This window comes from Artibeus jamaicensis, unplaced genomic scaffold (genome assembly GCF_021234435.1).
Source record: "Artibeus jamaicensis isolate MK-2021 breed Jamaican fruit bat unplaced genomic scaffold, CSHL_Jam_final contig_519, whole genome shotgun sequence".
NCBI lineage: Eukaryota > Metazoa > Chordata > Mammalia > Chiroptera > Phyllostomidae > Artibeus > Artibeus jamaicensis.
Window position 1 is genome coordinate 55,747,084 of NW_026521871.1, and position 21,860 is coordinate 55,768,943.

Below are 21,860 nucleotides of genomic sequence, written 5' to 3' on the forward strand. Positions count from 1 at the left end.
CCAGAATGTAATAAACAGTGGGCTCAGCTCAGACCCAAACTGTTTGTTCATTATTAGAAAAGAAAAAGGTACAACTCTAAATTGGTTGTTTGTGACTTTTTGAAGTGATACTGTGATATCCTTGTTTGTTTACATTACATCTTTTCTTGACCATTAAATAGAGTTGCTTGGCACACACCACTGACCCCTTGTATGATACGACATGGATTTAGGTATACCGTAGATCATACAGTATTCTCTAAGTCTAACTTTGGACAATACAGATCTTAGCAAAATACAGTATGTCAACTCATAGCTAGTTACTGGTCCTGTCTCCTCAGCCCCAAACAGTACTGTGTTATAAAATGGTATCAGTGCATTTATTTTAAAAATCAGTAACAGTAATAATTACAAACATAACATTACCACAAGCCAAGCAAATTGTTAACACTTGAACTGATAACACTAACAGTTGTATAAATCACTGTTACAATTTAATATATACCAGTGAATGAAGAAGAGAATTATTTTAGATTTATCATTACCTCTTCATAATAAAACTTGGAAAAATACCAGATTTTGCCATCAAATCTAAAAACTTGAAGATGATAGTTTGGAAACAAGTTTAAATTGTTTGAAAAAGGCTATGGCCATTATAAATCCCTGTCAGTAAATTACAGAGTAATTCCACTTTCATGAATATCTTTTCTCAACAGACTGTGTGTCTTGGGGGCTGGGGCGGAGTACTTATATGTCTACTTTAATAAACAAACAAAAAAACTAAAACCAGGAACATAGTTCGATGCTCCTTCTTCACTTTTTCTTCTCCTCCCTCCCCCATTTCTTCCTGTCCCACCTCTCTGTATCTTCTTCCCATCTTTCTCCCTCCCACTTCTTTTTTCCCCTCCCACTCCTTCCCATTTCTTTCTCCCCCCAACCCCCGTGGGAAAATTAGTCATTTAAAAACTTAAATGAGAGCTTTGTAGGTCTATCATTATTAAAAGAAAAAGACATATTGCTCCCCAAATCAATAGGACTCTTCTGTCTGGTTCTTGCTTGAACTAATTCTTTTCCAGAATTTCCTTTTTACTTGGAAAGAAGAGGTAGAATACTGCAAAAATTATGTCATTCCACATGGTTAGGTTATATAAAGGAGACTGTCCCACACAGCAGCCGAGCACTTGATAACTGGATCCCTTGTTTCATTTATGCCCTGATAGTTCCTCAGTTCTTGTCCCATCACACTTTTATAAATGCCACAAAATAGTGATGCTTCGCAGGTGTTGGCATGTGTTGGATGCATAATTAATGCTTGCTGAATGTATTTTTGTATTGTAGTTGATGTAATTAAATATTAATTACCTATAAGCTCTTACATAGACTTTATAGCTCTACCTTTTCAGAACCTATTATCAGAAGCTGTTGATGACAGCTGTTAATAGTTTATTGAGTACATCTACCTATATCACTGTGTGCAGTGCTGGTCTAACTTACATGCATGTTATAATGAAATGCTGTGATACTCTTTGAAGAGAAGAACTGTTTTATCTGAGGAGGAGACTGATGATCAGAAGCACTTTCTCCAGTGTTACAGTGAGTAGTGAGCCGGTGTTTGCACCTGGGACTGGCCCCAAAGCCCAGGCCCTTTATGTAGGACCTTACTGTTGCTCAGATTATTATTTGTTTTAGATTAAAAAAATTTATTAATCTTTAGAAGGGAAGGGGAGAGGAGAGAATTATCAATGTATGGTTGCTTTTCATGTGTCCCCTGCTGGGAACTGGCCCCTGTTGGGACCTGGCCTGCAACCCAGGCATGTGCTCTGACTGGGAATCCAACCACGATCCTTTGGTTTGCAGGCCCTATCACTCAGATATTTTTCATTGTGAGTCTTAAGCCCGGGCAAATTGCTGCTAGTGTTTCTACTCCACGGGTTATTTGGTCTTTCTTCTGTACTCCTACTGTGAATACTGTATGTCCCATAATACATATCTGATTTAATTGAGTGAGAACTTTCAAGGATAGAAACTAAACAGCCACTTTACACTTTTATTTAGAATTCAAATGCTGAGCTTTCCTCATCTATATAATAAAAATTTTTACTTTGTTTCTTAATTTTAATAATTATTATTTATTTGGTAAAAATTTGAATATTTGGCCATTAAATTTATGTGTTGTACATTTGTTGACCTAGTCAATGTATAGACTGATTTCATAAGTAAAAATTATTAAAATTGTATCAGGTAGGAATCAGCACTTAAAAAATTGTGCTCTTATATTTTTAGGAACCAAAATATAGGAAGGGCATAAAACAAAATTGTGTTCAAATTAACTGTCTGTTCAAGTCTCCTGTACAAAGGATAAGTCCATTAATTACATCCTTTTCAAGGTAATTTTAAAAGAATTTGCCTAGCAATGTAATTCTAATGTGTCAATTTAGTATTTTCAACATCTCCCTAAAGATGTTTAAAAAGTTTCTTCTCAGTCTCTTAATTTCATCACTGCAGTACCTACAGCACAGCCAAGTTGAAATCACATTCGCCCAGGGCCAATCACCTAATTGATTTTTGCCTTAGAAAAATACCTATGTCAGAAATATGTTATTAGAATGATTTATAGAGTCTTTGTGTTTGTTCTTCAGGTAGAAAGTTCAGATTTGAATAAAATGTAAGCATTTTATAAGCTTTTGTTGAATTAGAATGCTATTTCTATGGATTATAACTATCAAATGAAATAATTGCTATCTTTTTATTGTGATTTTCATGTTTAAGACAAATCACCAATAAACATATAATTTGTAGTTTTTCATTCTATCTCTCCTTCTTTTATATTCTCTCCCTCTTCCACCTCTCTTTTCTGCCTTCTCTCACAGATTTTCATATATCCCAACCCATCCATCTCCCCCTTTTCCTGCTTAGTTTATGTTTCTCACTAAGGGAGTTGCCCTTGGAGGAGGAAACACAGCAGTAGTGTGAGTCGTAGTTTGCAGAAAATATTGCCACCCACCTACCACCCCAACATGTTTCCTCTGGGTAGGTTTTTAGCTATGAATCAGGGAAGTGTGTGACTCAGCACTTACCTTTAAGGACATGGTGATACTTTCCAGCTTCAGGACATCTTAAATTAGCACATGTTTCCAATGACTTCTTAGAATTCTCTTGAGACAGGAGGTTGTGTCCAAAAATCAGCGTCTTGCTCTACTCCAGAAGTCTGGGGTAATTGTGTTTAAAGTGTGCTTGTGTCGGAATTCTTCTGTCAGGTTGTCATGTTGTGATGACTAACACACACACATTCTTTGCTCACACTATACCCTACACTTAGCACAGCGCAGCGCCTGCACTTGGCAGGCGGTACATGCATTAATCTGAGTAATAAAATGGGTTTGTTTTTATGCCTGGTGGTCACTCATTTACCACTTGGTATTTGTTACTTTCTGGATTGATGTATTGACACAAAAATCATGCCTCAAAGTATTATGACTGAACTAATTACAATCACTTGTAGCCATTAGTACTTAACTATCATGGTCACTAGCAGAAAGGCAGCAGGTATAGTGGAAATACCATAGTTCAGAGTAAGACAGACCAGCTTGAGGCAAGCCTGCCTCTGTCCCCTTAATGAGCCACTGAGTTAACCTCTCTCCACTTCAATTTCCTTGATTATAAAATGGGTCTAATACTGTCTACTTCCCATAGTACTTGCAGATGACGTACACGAAGTGCCCATCCCAAGTAAATATTCAGGAAAGGGTAGCTATAATTAGTTATACCTTATTATATTTTATTCTATAAATATACCATGTGTTCATTAGTAGAGTTAATGAAATCATATACTATGCTGTCTATACTGTATTAGAAAAGGGCACAGCCCACAAGAAGTCCTAACATCTCCAGCCTTAATTCTGAGGAAGAACTAAGTCCTAATGCGGTACTAAGTCCATTTATTATATATAATTAACTCAAATTGGTTTATGTGTTCTGTGGCTCAGATGAGGAACCCCAGAAAAAAGACATACAATAGAAGACAAAATTGAAAATGGAACATTCAAAACAAATGTAAAATTCAAAGAATTTGATGTAGAAATTCAGGGCCCTTAGAGAGGGCACCTAAAAGAATATAGACCCAGGACTATGTATCTTATTCACTGCTGTGTCCCCAAGTTCAGCATGAGCCTGGCACAGGTTAGGTGCTAGTAAATATTTATTGAATTACTGGAATGAGTGACTGAGTGAGTGATCAACGATAGGTAGTGAGAGAAAACCGAGTATTTTTTTGAAGACTGTTCACCTGAGCAATTAGTAGGACCATTTCTGAAAACCCAGCTCTATATACATCTCTGTGTAGATATACACAGATGTGTGTCTCCTGCTCGTGTCCATCCCTTTGAGTCTTATTCAGACACTATGTCTGTCTTATATTTTAAGCTACATATTGGCTAATGATGAAGCACATAAAGATAATAATTATAACATCAATAGCAAATCACAGTGCCAGGCAGTGTGCGGAGGGCTTTACATGGATTAATCCTTACAACAACCTGTGAGAATACATGGATAAGACAGTGTGGCTTGGTGGAAAAGCCAAGATAAAAACCAGGCAATATAACCTCAGAGCCAGTGCTCCTAATTGCTTGGCTGCACTGCCTCCCTTTGCTGTGGAGATAGAGAAAGGGCTAAGTTTACCATTCCCTGCACTTACTGTTCATTATTCTTAAACTGTAGAAGGAAACAGCCATGAACCTCTTGGTCAGAGGGAAATTTGTAGTGAACGTGTCTTGCTTCTCACTGTGCAGCCTCTCTGCCTTCCTCCAGTGAGGACAGTCCTCCAGTTCAGCTTTTGAAAACTACTCTTCCTTCACTGAGCACAATCTTACTAGAAGGAACTTGCCTTCTCATTTATCAGATACCCGTTAATCATTTTTTATTTCCTAATGAAATCGAGAAATTGAAAGGTGCTATGCCCCAGGGACTTGAGGAGAGGGAAAACACTCTGCCCTCAGGGACCAGCTGGCCCGATGGAAACCATTTGCCCGACTGCCAGCTGCTCTGTTTCTGGTATTCAGCAATGTTGGTCAGGTGCCCAAAAGGTCCGTGGGGAGAGTGGATGGGCGTATGGTGCACAGTTGAACAGACAAGCAAGGTAAGAGTGTCATAGTGCTAAGACAGGGTTTCCATGGGTCCCAGTCTCCAGACAGGCCCATTACTGTGTGCACGCACTGACACAGGGCACACACTTGTCCCCGCCTTGTTGACTTCGCTCCATCTGGGTTTTTTTTTCTTAAGCCATTACACTGAAAACACCTAGTTTGATTGGGTTGTTTGCATAGTCTTTATGTTACTTAATTTTAATATGTGGACCATCATGTATTTTGTGACCTTTAGTGGTTAAAAAATTTTGTCTCATTGTATTTAAAAAGATTTCAATAGCATGAGTAAGAAAATGTTTTAAATGATCACTTGTATAATCCCACTTTCCTAGTACAAACACTAATATCATCTTGTGGTCTTTTTGCTCTTTTTCCACGTACACGTAAAAGTATTTTAAACATTTAAGATCATATCTGAAAAGCTTTCTTTATAATGTAAATTGTGTTTTCTGACAGGAGACATGGAAAGGGTGCACTCCAGCTCTCCTGCTCCCCACTCCCTTTACTGCCTGCATAGGCTGTCGGCGTGAGGGGCCAGAGGCCTGAAATTTCAGAAAAATTAAAATAAGTGATAAGAGAGGATTGAATAAGAGGCATATTTCTTTGATATAAAAAGACAGGATTCTAGTGGTGGAAAGATAAATTTCATATAGCTTTAAGTACATTAACATCAATAATCAGATTCAATGGCATAATTTTATCATTACACTGTAGACTGTGGTAGTTAAGGCCAACAGTGTATTACTGATCTTCCTATCATGCAGGGCTGTGAGGTTTCTTTTTTTAGGATTTAGTACCCCCCAAATTATTTCCTTTAAAAAACTGAGGCTCTTCTGTTACAGGTTAATGCAAGTTATAATAGTTAATAGAAAAAGCTGAGTTTTTACCCTTTAATAGAAAATACTAGAAAGTGCATGTCTACATTTTAATTCTTAATCATAGTAATCATATAAGCCTATGCAATTAATATGTTGGCTTCTCCCTTCTTCATATAGGTTTGATTTTTTTCATTTTTATTTTAATAATCTTGTCATTTCATTCACCTTTTCATATTTTTTTTACAAATAGGGTGTAAATTATAAATAAAATCTTCATTTTAGATGTTCTCATGGGTTTACTCTAAGTGAGTAGAAATGTTATGTACAGAAAGAGCCTATAGAGTTAGTTTTGCCAGAATATTCTAAAAGTAGCTCATCCTTTCATGTGTCTCTGGGCTGTCTGTGTGTCCTCTCTGGAGAAGTGTCTGTTCAGGTCCTTTGCCCATTATTTAATTGGAGTGTTTGGGGGGTTTTTTTGGTGTTGAGTTTTATAAGTTCTATGTAAATTTTGGACATTAACCCCTTATCAGATGAATTGGCAAATATGTTCTCCCATTCTGTGGGTTGTCTTTTTATTTTGTTGCTGTTTTCCTTGCTGAGAAACTTTTTAGTTTGATATGGTCTCTTTTGTTTCCCTTGCCTGGGGAGATATATCTGATAAAATATTGCTACATGCTAAGTTTGAGATTTCGCTGCCCATGTTTTCTTCTAGGATATTTATGGTTTGGGGTCTAACATTTAATTCTTTAATTCACTTTGAATTTATTTTTGTATGTGGTTTAAGAAGGTGGTCTCATTTAATCTTTCTGCAAATATCTGCCCCATTTTCCCAATACCACTTATACAATAAATTATCTTTAGTTCATTGTATGTGCTTGCTTCCTCTGTTGACTATTAATTGACCAAAAAGGTGTGGGTTTATTTCTGGGCTCTCTGTTCTGTTCCATTGATCTGTGTGTCTGTTTTTGTGCCAACACCATGCTGTTTTGATTACTATGGCCTTATGGTATAGTTTAGTACTAATCATTAGAAAAATAGAAATTAAAACCACAATGAAATAACATGTCATACGGTCAGAGTGGCTGTTATCAATAAATCAACAAACAAGTGCTGGTGAGGATGTGGAGAAAGGGGAGCACTTTTGCACTGTCAGTGGGAATGCAGATTGGTGCCACCACTGTGGGAAGCAGTATACAGATAGCTACCTCAGAAAATTAAAAATGGATCTGCCTTTTGACCCAATGATCCCACTTCTGGGAATGTATCTGAAAGAACCCAAAACACTAATTTGAAAGAGTATAAGCACCTCTACATTCATTGCAGCATTATTTATAATCATCAAGATATGGAAGCAGCCAAAGTGTCCATCAGTAGATGAGTGTATAAAGCAACTGTGGGACATTTATACAATGTAATAATACTCAGCTGTGAAAAAAAGAGAGAGAGAAGAAAGAAGAAAGAAAGAAAGTTACACCCTTTGCCACAGTATGGATGGACATGGAGAACATTGTGCTAAGTTAAATAAGCCAGTCAGAAAAAGACAAATACCATATGATTTCACTCATATGCAAATCTAATGAACAAATTGAACTAACAAGCAAAAATAGAAACACTCATAGATAGAGAGCAGGATGAAAGTTAAGTGGGGGAGGGTAGAGGGCGAAGGAATTGAGAAAAAGTACTTAAGGGCATGAACAACAGTGTGGTGATTATGGGGGTGAGGAAGATACGAGGGGACTAAATGATAATGGAAAAAATTACAATAAGATTTTTAAAAAAATGAAAGTAGTTCATAGTGTAGTTGAAAAAAATACGTATTCTTCTTTCCTCATCTATGGGATACTCTTGCCAGATGCAGTAATTACTAACCTTTCTTTTGGAGTAGGGTGGTCACAGAGCATCTGTCAAACCCGAATGAGAGTTATAGACTCTCTCCTCAGAAAAAATTTGTAAAAGAACGTGTGCACATACTATTGAAAGCAGTTTCAGGGTCCACAGGTCCACTGGACTCCAGATTTAGAGCTGTTTCGCTAGAGAGAAAGAAAGGAGTTGACATTTATTGACTAGAATTCTGTACCATGTTTGAACCCAAGAGTTTTGTGTCCAGAGTTACTCATGCCTCATACTGCCTCCCAATCAATCATTAATCACCATTACTTCTTCCTTTCTGCCCAGGTTATACCAGATCTTCTAAATATTCTGTTCTTTAGTAGTAGTACTCCTTGGTTAAACATCTATCTAAAGTTTCTTAAGATATTGGCTAACATGTAGGGATGTCTTTACTATAACCCAATGTCAGTGTTAAGTAAATTGGAAATGAGATAAAACTTAACCAAAAAATACATTTCTCTAAATTTAATATTTTTAGCAGGTAATTTTTTTATGGGTTGGATTTTGAATTACACATCTGCTTGGATCCTGGATAACTTTTTATGGTAGTAATACATGACTGGACCTTGAGCATACTTGCAAGATGGGGAGAAATAAAAAAATAAATGTGACTTACTAATGATCTGTAGAAAACCCATCCTTAATAAACTCAATCGATCCATTAACAACATGATATCAAATGCATCCTTCTTACCATCACAAGGGGGACTGACTGCTTGATGACTAGAAGTATGTCAGACTTAAAATCCCTAGTCTTTCTCATTTACCTGCAGTTGAGCACAGTTAAGTGGATAAGGAGCACAGTTCAACTGGATAAGAGTGTGTCCAACTTGGGGCAGTGTCTGAGCCTCAGTCCACAATGTCATGGTAGGTATGGGTTTTCAGGCACATAAAGAAAGATGAGTAATCTGAGGACATGGCATGATGATTGTGGTCTTTTTCTTTACTAGGCATTTGGGCCTGGACCTGGTGCCTCGAAAGGACTTTGAAGTAGTGGATTCGGACCAGATTAGTGTCTCAGATCTCTATAAAATGGTAAGAAATCTAGCTTGTTCCTGTACACCTCATTTTTCTCCTTTATATTTTTCTAATTATATTATGAAATAATGTTGCTAAAGTTGTTTCATTGTCTTTGTCCCAGGATAATTAAGGAGTCTTCCTCATTCTGACAGTGTATCACACTTGCTTTTCTAAATGGAATTACATTGTAGAGTGTTGGGCTTACTGTAATGTCTACGGGGCATTTCTCTGTTGTTTTTGCTGGTGAACAGAGCTTCTTCAGTCTGCACCAGTTACTAAAATTTTGTCTCTGCCCTGACCAGTGCAGCTCAGTTGGTTGAGCTTCATCCTGCAAAGTAAAAAGTCACCAGTTAAATTCCTAGTCAGGGCACAGGCCTGTGTTGCAGGCCTCTCCTGGTTGGAGGCATGTAAGAGGCAACTGATTTATGTTTTTCTCACACATTCATGTTTCTCTCCTACTCCTTCTCTCTCCCTTCCAATCTATCTTTAAAAATAAATAAATAAGTCTTGGCTGGTGTGGCTCAGTGGATTGAGCGCTGGCCTGTGGACAAAAGGGTCACCATTTCAATTCCCAGTCAGGGCACGTGCCTGGGTTGTGGACCAGGTCCCTAGTTGGGGGGTGCATGAGAGGCAACCACTCATTGATGTTTCTCTCCCTCTCTTTCTCCCTCCCTTTCTCTAAAAATAAATAAATAAAATCTTTAAAAAAATCATTGTAAAAATAAATAAAGTCTTTTAAAATATTAATTTTTTTGCCCTGGCTGGTGTAGCTCAGTGTATTGAGTCCTGGCCTGTGGACAAAAGGGTCACCAGTTTGATTTCCAGTCAGGGCACATGCCTGAGTTGCAGACCAGGTCCCCAGTTGGGGGCCCACGAGAGGCAAGCACACATCGATGTTTCCCTCTCTCTTCCTTCTTTCCCCTCTCTCTAAAAATAAATTAATAAAATATTTTTTTTAATAAATTAAAAAAATTTTCCCTCTTGTTGATGCTGAAAAGAGCCAATTATTGACTAATGTAGTGTTTAAACCTGAAAATAATATATCAGTATTTCTAAGAGAGATATAACCTGTTAAATCCAGAGTATCTATTGGTTATTATAAAAAGGCATGGCGTTGACTAATGACCAAGTTTACCTTTTATAGGCTGACTGAGAAGAAGTATTTAAAAGAAAGGTACAAAATTTTAAAGTAGAACGAACACCAGAAACCTCAGATGACTATTAAACTTAGGCTAAGGGACTGGGTAAAACTCACTTGGAGAAATATTTACATGTTTAAGGAATATATATTGGTGAGAATTACAAGTTTTAGAAAAATTACAAGTTTCTCTTTAAGAAAATGAAAAGGTGTTCAATATCACTAATCTTGAGGGAAACGCAAATCAAAGCCACAGTGCAATATTCCCTTACACCCAGAATGCCTGTGATCGAAATGACAAGGCATTAATGGTGGCAAGGATGTGAAGAAAAAAGAACTCTTGGTACTGTTGGTGGGAATGTAAATTTGTATAGCCACAAAGAAAAACTCTATGGAGATAACTCGAAAAATCAAAAACATGATAACTACCATACGATTCAGCAGCCCCACTTCTGGATGTGTATCCCGAAGAGTTGAAATCGGGGTCTCAGCAAGATGCTGTGCTCCCGTCTTCACGGCCGCAGTCTTCACGATAGCCACACCATGGAAACAACCCAAGTGTCCCTTGGTGGGTGAACGACTAAAGAAAATGTGGTGTGTGTATAGATGATGGAACATTAAGAAAGAAGGACATCCTGTTGTTTGTGACAACATGGATGAACCTTAAGAGTACTATGCTAAGTGAAATAAATCAACTAGAGAATGACAAGTACTTAATGATCTAATAAGTGGAATCTAAAAATGCTGAATTCATAGAAACAGAGAGTAGAATGGTGATTGCCAGGGGCTGAGGATGAAGCGAGTAAAGAGATACTGGTCATTGGGCACAAACTTTGATAGTTTTTTAAAAAAATAGTTTTGAAAGATTTTATTTATTTATTTTTAGACAGGGGAAAGGGAGGGTGACATGTGCCCTAACTGGGAATCGAACCCACAACCCTTTGGTTTGCAGGCTGATGTTCGGTCCACTGAGCCACACCAGCCAGGGCACAAACTTGGATAGTTTTAAGAGGATTAAGTTCTGAGGACCTAATGTACTGCATGGTGAAGATAGTTAACAATAGTATATTATGTACTCAGAAGTTCTTAAAGGAGTGTATCTTCAATCTTCTCACAGCAGCAATGAAGTAACTATGTTAGATGAAGGCTATATTAACCTTATTGTGGTTGGTACTCATTTTACAACATATATGTATATCAAATCATCACATCGTATACCTTAAGTTTATACTATGTCATATGTCAATAATATCTCATAAAGCTGGGGGGAAATCTTTCTCAGAACATAGATACGAGCCTCTAGATTGAAAGGATCAAACAAGAATTTAACACTTAATTGTAAAATTTCAGCTCACAAAGCTGAAAGCCTTCTGAGAGAAAATAGGTCACCTACTGAGGATTTGTTGTAAGAATGGCATTTGTCTTCCTAAAAGCAACACTGAAAACTAGCAGTAATGAAGAATTGCCTTTAAATTCTGAGGGGGAGAAAACCCAACCTAGAATTTTGTATTTACTGTCATATTATCAATCAAGTGGGAAAATACCCTGAAGAAAGTTTTGGTCACTCAATGTCTAAAAAAAATCTCTGTGAAAACTCTTTTCAGGAAACTACTGAAGATTAGATTATTTAAAATGAGGATGAAACCAAAAGATGCCACTATGTGCCATCCAAGAAAGGAATTCTGACCCACTTGAGAGGTGCACAGAATTCTCAGATTAATGTCCGAGGGGCCCTAGGATGGCAGTTGTGCATCAAACAGGCCTAGAGAGTGACTGATCCCGGTGAGAGCAGAACACAGCTGGGAGGGGCGCCTGCAGGCGAAAGACCGCTGCACAGAGTATCTGGTAGTCTCAGCACGTGGGGAACGCTGCTGAAAGCTGTTTTTTCGAGTTGTTGGAGGGCAGTAAACGATATTCAAATGTTGCAATAGTATAAACAAATTTTGACCAAAACTTGTGAGATTTAAGAATACAGTTGAAATGAAATGATATAGCAAATGCAGTAATCTTCAACTTTCATAATAAAAGGCCAGTAGAGAAATCTAAAATTGGATAAAGAGAAAGCACTGTAGGTAAGACATTTAGAAATATTTGGTAAACTTTAGGAAAAAACACAGTAATGAGCTGAAAGTACTTTATCTTCGAGGTACAGGATAGGGTGAACAGAGGACTGACAATTTATTGCAAGCTTTTTAAGCCTATGTATTTTGAAAATTGTATGTTTATATTACTTTTAATAAATATTAATGTTAACTTATTTTTATTTATGCTATTACAGTTGCCCCAGTTTTCCCCCATCCCCCCTCCTCCACCCTGCCTGCTCCTTACTTCCATAGTTATTCCCCACACCACTGTTTATGTCCTTCATATATGTTCTTTGACTAATCCCTTCACCTTCTTTCAAACAGCCCTCCCCTCTTGCAGCTGTCAATCCATTCCACGATTCTATGCCTCTGGTTCTGTTTTGCTCATTAGGTTATTTTGAGATTAGATTAGATTCCTCTTATAAGTGATTCCTCTTATAAGTGATGAGATTAGATTCTTATTATAAGTGATGTCATATGGTATTTGTCTTTTACCAACTGGCTTATTTCACTTAGTATAATGGTCTCCATGTTAATTCAAAATGTTGGTTTCTCCAAAAGGCCTAAGGGCCCTAGCCAGTGTGGCTCACTGGGTCTTGTACACTGGTTGATTCCCGGTCAGGGCACATACCTAGGTTGCAGTTTGGTTCCTTGGTTGGGGTGCATGTGAGAGGCAACCAGTCCATGTTCCTCTATCTCTTTCTCTTTCTCCTACTCCCTCCCACTCTCTCTAAAATCAACAAGCATGTCAGGTAAGGATTAAAAAAAAAGAGAGAATGGCCTAAGGTACAAGTTCCTTTATATTTTATTTCATTTTATGCTGATTTTTCTGTCTTTCTATCATATACATTTGTTTTTGATGGAAAGAATTAGATATGATAAAAAAACTGATTCTGAGAGTTCATTCCATAAATTCATTGAAAACCAGTTACTTTTATGTTAAATTGCATACAGTAAATACATAGTAAATGTTTTGTTGATAAATCTTGAATTCATCAACAAGTTTCAAAGGAATAACCTTTTAGAATTTTTGCATTAACATTTAAATTTATCATTGGAATATGAAACTTTCTGATTATAATAATACTCCTTGCCACTTATTTTACAAGAACACCTTTATGAATAGGACTATACCTTAAGTTTGCATTTAGTGCATTTTGTTTCTCATAAAAAATTCAAGCCCCTACACAATGTTGAATGATAATGATTGATTCAATCTCTTTAAATACACAGGTGGATTTTCTATATGACAAGAGCCAAAGGAAGCCCTAACACTCCTCTGTTCTTGCTTCCACATGATCGCAAGTCTAACTACGCTTTCAATAGTGGAGAATTGATGCTACCTAAACTAGAAAGCATTTCAAAGGGCAACAATGAACTATTTGTGTTCATCTTAATTAGCCACGACTCTGGGAAAAGTGAGAACTTGAAGATGACATAATATGAGAGCTTCTAAATTGTGGAAGACCTAGCAGAATAGTCACATTATAATCTCTTGCTACATTGTGACCCTTTCTGTTACATTGTAGTGCTGATTTATATTTGTAGTAGACCAATGTTTATACTTCCAGTTTTGGATTTAAATCAGTTGATTACATTATTTACTAATGATCAAGCATCATTGGTAATCCTGACGAGATGTCTTATATTTCCTTGTAACACCCACAATACCTAACACAATTCTCAGTGTACATAGAGGGAATTAATTGTGTTTTTCAGTTGAATAGTTACAGTTTTTTCCCCTTATATTGGTAGACTTGTGTGTACTAAATAGACCAGAGACATCCAAGAGCTGACGATGGCTTTTCTGTGGGGGAGAAATTTGGCAGAACCAGTAAAGTAGTCCATGCATTTAAAATTAATTTATATTTTTGATGTACCTTCTTAGGCACTTGGGATATAAGGATGGTTAAGACGGGTATTTTGCTCCCAGAGAGGGCAAAGTCTAGAGTCGGTTAGCAAACGTGGAAACAATAATTACAGCTGTACTACAGGTGATGGCATCTCTGCAGAGGCAAGTATTAGCTGGCCAGCTAAAGGCTGCCCAACAGCAGGGCAGGGGTTTTCCTTAATGGTGTCATGAAAGATGCTCCAAAATGCAAGCTTCTGTGCCTTCTCTGACGGCCATGTGCTGTGCTCTCAGACTAGGCTGAAAAGTCCTACCCAGTTATGATGCCTCTGAACTTGAGAATAACATTTGTTATTGTCAGCATGGATGTTTTACACTGAAATTAGCTGTAAACTTCCATATATAATTATAATTGAACATTTATATTTAAGATTAGTAGTCATTTTTAAGAGTTAGTAAATCCACTTCAGAAGAATGCCTTAGTGCAGCCCCCAAATGTAAAATAAAGCAGTGGAAAGTATTTTAGGTTAGTAAGCTTCCCGGTGGACATGGGTCAGTAAACCACAGAAAACTTGATTTTTTGTTTTGAAAGCTTGATTTTTAAGAAGCTTTTTTGTAGCCTCTTTTATATGTGAACTTTTCTTTCGTGTGTACACATTCTGTGTGATGATTTCCCCAGCTGGTGGAGGCCTGTTTTTATTATACATTTGTCCCCTGGTATCCACAGGAAATTGGTTCCAGGATCCTACGCAAATACCAGAATATGCAGGTGCTCATGTCCTTTATATAAAATGGCAGAGTATTTGCATATAACCTATATTTGCACATAGGCTTCAGCATGGTATGCCTATACATCACTTCATTGTAGTGCTTAGCTTGTGGCAAATTCAGTTTTTGCTTTTTGGAACTTTCTGGGATTTTTTTCCCCTCTAATATCTGAATCTGTGGTGAGTTGAATCCATGATTATAAAACCCAAAACCCATGGATACGGAGGGCCAGCTGTATTTAAATGTGTCTTGGGAACATGTGGTCCCATGAATGAATATTAATAGTCAACAATAATTTGCTAACTTAGTTGTTAATACACACAAATATTTAATACTTGTTTCATTAATATTTCATTGTTTAATATTAATATTTATAAACATTAATGTTGAATATTAATTTAAGTGCATCTTAATTGCACTTAATATTTAATTGTACTTCACTTTTATTTAGGGTTAAATATGTGTATTTGAAAAAGAAATGAAATCATTCTACTCAGCCACCATTCCTCATACCCATGTAGAGAGGAACAGCTCACCAAATGAGTGCTGTCTCACACCTCTAGGGCCCAAAAGGGAGCAGGATAGAAACTCACTTTTCAGTTCACCAAGACCAGGGGCATAATGTTTGTGAACCTATAATTTTTTCTGGTAAGGGTTACTTCTAAACGTGTCTGACTTTTCTATAATAACTAATTATGAAGAAGAATACCAATAATAATAATAACGCTGTCCTTGACTGGGTAGTCAGTTGGTTAGAGCGTCATCTGATATACCCTGGTCACAGCACGTAGAAGCATCAACCAATGAATGCATAAGTAAGCGGAACAACAAATCAATGTCTCTGTCTCTTCCCTCCTCTCCTTTCTTGTTTCTTTAAAATCAAATTAAAAAAAGAATACCGATTATAGGTAATAATGATCAACCACCTACAAATGTAGTAAATATATTTAGTAAATATAGTGGTACTATGCTGACTTAATCTGCACAAAATCCAGTGAGGTTGGGTTCACAAAATGTTATCTTCAGTTTATAAATGAGTCAAGATTTAAAACCAGGTGTCCTGACTTAGGTCTCTAATTACTTTGTCATGCTGCTTTCCATTATGAAATTTGAGCCTCATAAAAACCCTGTGAGGAAGACAGTAAAAGCTTTTATCTTAATTTTACAGTTGAAGAAAATATCTCTTAGAGTAAGTGATGTCTTTGAAGTTTTACAACCTACTTGGTGTGGCTGGGATTGGAATCAGCTTCTTCTAACTTCAGCTAGCAGCAAAGGAGCAGAACAGAGAGATGTTTAGGATGGAGCCCCTTCTGGTTAAAAGCTGTACGTCCTCCAGTGCGGAGAGCCTGGGAAAGCCAGATCACTCAGCTCAGGGCATGGTACAGACAGTGTATGGAGAGGGCAGTGCCAAAGTCAAAATCCAGTAGCGAGTACCACCTGTGACTTGGCTGGTACTCTGAGCTAGAGAGGCCTGGGTTTGAGTCCAGACATGGCCTCCTCCTTGCTATGTGAATTTCAGCAAATTGCTTCCTTATACTAAGCCTTAGTTGTCTCCATCAAATACAAATAACGTTTATCTAACAAGGGTATCAGAATTAGATCATATATGTAAAAGACATCAGAATGCCTAGCATACGGAAGATGCTTAATAAAAGTTTCCTCCTCAACTGAGTGCATTTTTCTTTCTTTCTTTCCATAGCATTTATCTAGCCGGCAGAGTGTACAGCAAAGCACATCCCAGGTAAGCGGCTTAACCAGGCTTCCCAGATTTCTCAACTCTTTCTTCCAAGAGATCACTGCACAGGGATGCACCAGGAAATGACACACACCACTGACTTTTTGATTGTGTGGTGTCTTTCATGTAAGGAGCCCTGACCTTTGAACAAATTTGTCCAGTCTCCACTTCTCTGTGCAAATTTATATAAGCGCAACTGAAAGAAAGGAGACTGAGAGACTGAAATGAATTGGTCTGGAAGAAAATAAAAACGTTGTTTAACAGGGTGGATCAAGTTCATTAGGGTCATGACAGGATTTCCAAGAAATGACTTTCACATGGTTCCCTGGAGTATTGAGATGTTTGTGACCTGATGGAGATTTTGAGTTCTCTTGTAAGTTGGAATTCCGTTCCCCTACCCCCATCACTCTCTTCATTTCTCCCAGCTGCATGCTTGCCCATCTCAAACCAAGCATATTGTCACGGCGCCCTGCTGTTCAAGAAAGCACCTCCAGTCTCTCAGTAGTATCAGGAGAGTTAGTCATTGGGTTTTCATTCCATTTGTGATCAATGAATAACTAAAATAGAAGTCACTGTGTTTTGCCTTCCTCGTTAGGTAGATACGATGCGCCCACGTCATGGGGAGACCTGTCGGATGCCCGTGCCACATCACTTCTTTCTCAGCCTGAAGAGTTTCACCTACAATACCATTGGGGAAGACACTGATGTCTTTTTTTCCTTGTATGACATGAGAGAAGGCAAGCAGATCAGGTAAAAATCACTAGAAGATTGGATGAGGCTGAGACTCTGGGTTAGGATGGTGTAGCTGGGGTCATAGGCGTTTTGGCCTTCAGAGAAGATAGATACACAGAGGAAGGAAAACAAGATAAAGTAACCTCATCTCATTTAGCTGGGAGTTTGCGTCAAATTCCAGTGTGTTCTGAAGGCACATGTGGTGGCTGGTTTTTTATCCTGTTTCTATTTCCTCGTGGAAACTCACATCCCAGTGTTGGCTATCACCACTTTAGGGAGAGAAAAGGATGCATCTATTGCCAGAGAAAATGAGTAGAAGAAATATAGAACAAAGCAAATTCAGCAGAGAGGTTTAGCTCCAGAATGCAGGAAGCCCAGAGCTCTGCCTTAATGCGTGTGGGAGAGAGGGTTCCCAGGGAAACAGGCTGATGTGTCCCATGGGAGTGCAGCCCCAGCCCTCAGTGCCATTCAGGCCCTGTGAAGGGGAGAGCATCTGTTAGGCACAAGGGTAGGGGGGCCTGACTGTAGCATTCCTCTTTGCCTAGATTGGAGGAGAGGTGCAGAGAGGGGCTGACTTGAATTTTGGTGGAGCAGCGAGCCCTTTAAGAAGGACCAGCTGCAGCAGTACTTTCCCCTTGAAAGGGAGGGAGTAGTCAAGGAGACACATTGGGCTTCTCTTCCTTAAGAGGCCAGCGTGGCTCTGATGGGGTGAGGTGACCTTTGTAGCCAACTGGGATCTTAGGGAGCCCAAACATTTCTCCATAGTCGTCTTGTGGGGCAGAGAGAGAAAAAAAAAAACTTGGAATACTTTTGTATTGCTTGGTAACTCATTGTGTTAAGAATATTTCATGTTTGTTTTTTTCTTAAATTTGAAAACAGCTGTTTCTTTTCCAATTGAATGTTACACGTGGGAAATTTTAAACTGGAAGTTATAACAGTACAAAGGAAAGTCAGTATTGCATGTTCCACAGTGCCGCTGATCTCAACTCTCCCCACCCAAAATAAAGCGCTGTGCTTCACTTTGGCCTGGTAATAAAAGGAAACACTCGTTAAGGAGAGCATGCAGCTGTGTCTTGGCACCAGTGGCTTTTAGTGTGTGCTCCTAGGAAAGCTGTGCTGGAGAAAGTGGTGGTGGCGATGACGGCAGCTCCTGCTGCTGCACCCAGGAGAGATTGCAGGCCAGTGCTGCACGGGTGTGGATGCTGGCTGTTGTGTTTCTACTACTAGACCAGAGGTTTGTAAACTTTATTGGTATTTATTTTTGAGTGTGGAAGAATTCTTTCTTTAAGCTAAATTTTATGAGAAATTAAGCTAAACTTTATGAGAAAGTTTAATACATGAAACAGAGGAAGTCGAACTACTCCACTGTTGAAGGGAAAGGGGAAGTATCAGGAATCTCACTGTGCCTCTGTTCCCCCCCCCCCACGGCCCCCAGTACCCTGTGGAACCACAGAGGGTCCATGGGTTGCTGTTTGAGAACCAGAGCACACCATGTTGTCATCCTGAGTGCCAGGGACTGTGTCCTCTCTCCGCGACCCAGCACCCCACACAGTGTCCGTGCCAGTACACGTGCTATCAGGGACCTGCACAGAGAAGAAGCACCCGCTGCTCTGGTTTGCAGTCCACGCAGGACTGTCTTGTGCTGTTGTGCTCTTGTGTGTCAGTTGTTTTAAATTGAATTTATTGTTTATGATTTAGTCTCAAGAAACAAAACATTTTAACAGAGAAATGTAAACTTGTATAGAGTTGCTGAAAGTGTTCAGGTAATTAAAAATCCCTATATATTGGAAAACTATGCTACCTCTCTATTTGCATAATAAAACTATAAGGTCATTAGTTGACTGTACCATCTACTTTGTTTAATATTACTAGTGAACTAAAGGGCAGAAATTTAGATCTAGGTTTAATTAATAAATTTCCTTTACATTAGGATTTGTATAGTTGTATAAGCCCTCAAAAATTTTTGATCATTGAGCTGGTATTGCTAGAAAGTTATTCTTTCATTACTAGAAGGAATTATATTGAGCATAGGTTATTTCTCAAAGCAGTTGTCAGAAGTCACAAAAGATTAGGGATGTATTAGATCACAATAGTGACACAGAGAATCGGTTTAGTTGTTTTTTCTCCTCAAGACAACTCTTGCCAATCAAGTATTTCTAGTCAAGTCTCCAGTCAGATGGTACCAGCTAGTGTTCAGTACTGCCAGGATGCTTTCACTTCTGGGCCAGAGAACATAATGTGTGCAGAGGGGCTAAACAAGACCAGGTATTCCTCTACCTTGTCCCTTCGCTGATTCTACAAGCAGACCTAGAAGTAGAAGGGCTAAAGGGAACGACCGGTTGCAGAACAGACACACCATGCATCACAACGTGTTGTGACTGATGAGTGTTTGGTGGTCTGCAGAGCGAAGAAGCAGCGGCTGGCAAGGCCTTGGTAGCTCTTTTTTTTTTCTTTTTTAACTTTTTTTATTGATTATGCCATTACATTTGCTCTATTCCCCCCTCCATTCCCCTCCACCCTGCATACCCCTCCCCCACCATTTCCCCCTTTAGTTCATGAACACGTGTCTCAAATTCTTTAGATTCTGTATTTCCCCTGCTATTCTTACCCTCCCCCCTATCTATTTTCTATCTACTGTCTATGCTACTTATTTTCTGTACTTCTCCCCTCTTCCCCTCCTCCCACTCCCCTGTTGCTAACCCTCCATGAGATCTTCATTTCTATGGTTCTGCTCCTGAGCTAGCTGTCCTCTTAGTTTGCTTTTGTTTTAGGTGTGGTTCTTAATAACTGTGAGTTTGCTGTCCTTTCACTGTTCATCTTTTTTATCTTCTTTTTCTTAGGTAAGTCCCTTTAACATTTCATATAATAAGGGCTTGGTGATGATGAACTCCTTGAATTTGGTCTTATCTGAGAAGCACTTTATTTGTCCTTCCATTCTAAATGAAAACTTTGCTGGGTAGAGCAATCTTGGTTGTAGATCTTTGGTTTTCATGACTTGGAATACCTCTTTCCAGCCCCTTCTTGCCTGTAAGGTCTCTTTTGAGAAATCAGCTGACAGTCTGATGGGAACTCCTTTGTAGGTGACTGTCCCCTTAGCTCTTGCTGCTTCTAGGATTCTCTCCTTCATTTTAATCTTGGGTAATGTAATGATGATGTGCCTTGGTGTGTCCCTTCTTGGGTTCAACTTCTTTGGGACTCTCTGAGCTTCCTGGATTTCTTGGAAGTCTATTTCCTTTGCCAGATTGGGGAAATTCTCCTTTATTATTTGTTCAAATAAGTTTTCCACTGGTGGCTGTGCCTTTCCCCCTTCTGGTACCCCTATAATTCGGATGTTGGAACGTTTAAAGATGTCCTGGAGGTTCCTAAGCTTCTCCTCATTTTTCTGAATTCTTATTTCTTCATTCTTTTCTGTTTGATCATTTTTTTCTTCCTTCTGGTCCACTCCCTTGGTTTGAGTCCCAATTTTCTTTCCATTACTATTGGTTTCCTTTGTATTACCATTCATTTCAATTAGTTTAGCTTCCATATGTTTCTCTAATTTGTGACTAAAATCAACCAGTTCTGTAAGGATCCTGATAACCAGTGTTTTGAACTGTGCATCTGAAAGACTGGCTATTTCTTCATCGCTTAGATCTATCGGTTCTGGGGCTCTGAGTTGTCCTAGAGCCATTTTTGGTCTATTCGTGCTGTTAAGTAAGCGGAGCGAAGCCTTAGTTGTTTACCAGGACGGGGAGTCCCAGGTTGCTGGTTTATGACGCTGTGTGTGGGGGCGTGGTCAGAGAGGGAGCAATGGCGGTCCTCTCCGCTAGCCCAGCCCGTCCAGTCACACCACACGCCTCGGGCCTGTTTATCCGATCGGAATTGTGCGAGGCTACTGCCCGGCGCAGGCTTCCCTTCTCACTGGTTTCTCCGCATGCAAATGCGCGACCGACCGACCCACCGCGCCTCTTCCCTGTGCGCTCCCGCAGCCAGCTCGCTCTGGATCAGCACTTTCGGCTGCTTGCGCGCACACCGCGCACCACCCGGGAATTTTTTCTTGCTAACCTGCTCCGCTGCTGGCTTCGCTCCTCGTACCGGTCCAGCTGAGTATCTAGTTGTCCTTTGGACTCCGTATTGTCGATTTTCCGTGTGGCTTGGTTGTGACTGCTGTTAAAAATAGTTGTTCTTAGATTTGGTTGTGCACAGAGACAAGGTGGTTCCTCCACCTATGTCTCCATCTTGGCGGAAGTCCCTTGGTAGCTTTTTTGTGTGTGATGTTTTTATCCTTCCAAACAGAATCATAACTGTTGAGCCTTGAAATCCCAGTCTCTGATTAAGACCTCTCCTCTGAGTTTCGGTCCTTATTTCCTTTTTCCTACCAGACCTCTGCTGTTAGATGTCTCCCAGACATTTCTCCCTCAGCACAGTAAAACCGAATTCATTTTCTTTCCTCACAGATGTATTTCCTCCTGTGCTCTTTAAACCAGAACCATTGAAAGGCATTACCATTTGCTCAGAGATCCACGTCAGCACCTCAGGAAGCCTTGTGGACTCCTCCCTCTCCATCTCATCTCCTTCCCTTCACAGTCAATCCCTGTACTCTGTCAGCTTCTGTCTCCCAGATATCAATCCAAATCACTAACCACATCCGTCCCACTGTCACACTGCTCCTTCACATTCTGCCCCAGACACAGACTCCCTGCATTCTCCATCTTCCTACCCTG

General features: G+C 39.1%; 1 protein-coding gene across 1 annotated transcript in view; it reads left to right on the forward strand.

The window, feature by feature from the left end:
- The window catches only part of DOCK3 (dedicator of cytokinesis 3), a 294,505-nt gene that overhangs the window by 138,997 nt on the left and 133,648 nt on the right, over positions 1-21,860 (forward strand). The window contains exons 7-9 of the mRNA XM_037128613.2: positions 8,782-8,866; positions 16,390-16,431; positions 17,021-17,175. Coding sequence (XP_036984508.1) covers positions 8,782-8,866; positions 16,390-16,431; positions 17,021-17,175 — 282 coding nt within the window. The remainder of the gene's footprint in view (positions 1-8,781; positions 8,867-16,389; positions 16,432-17,020; positions 17,176-21,860) is intronic.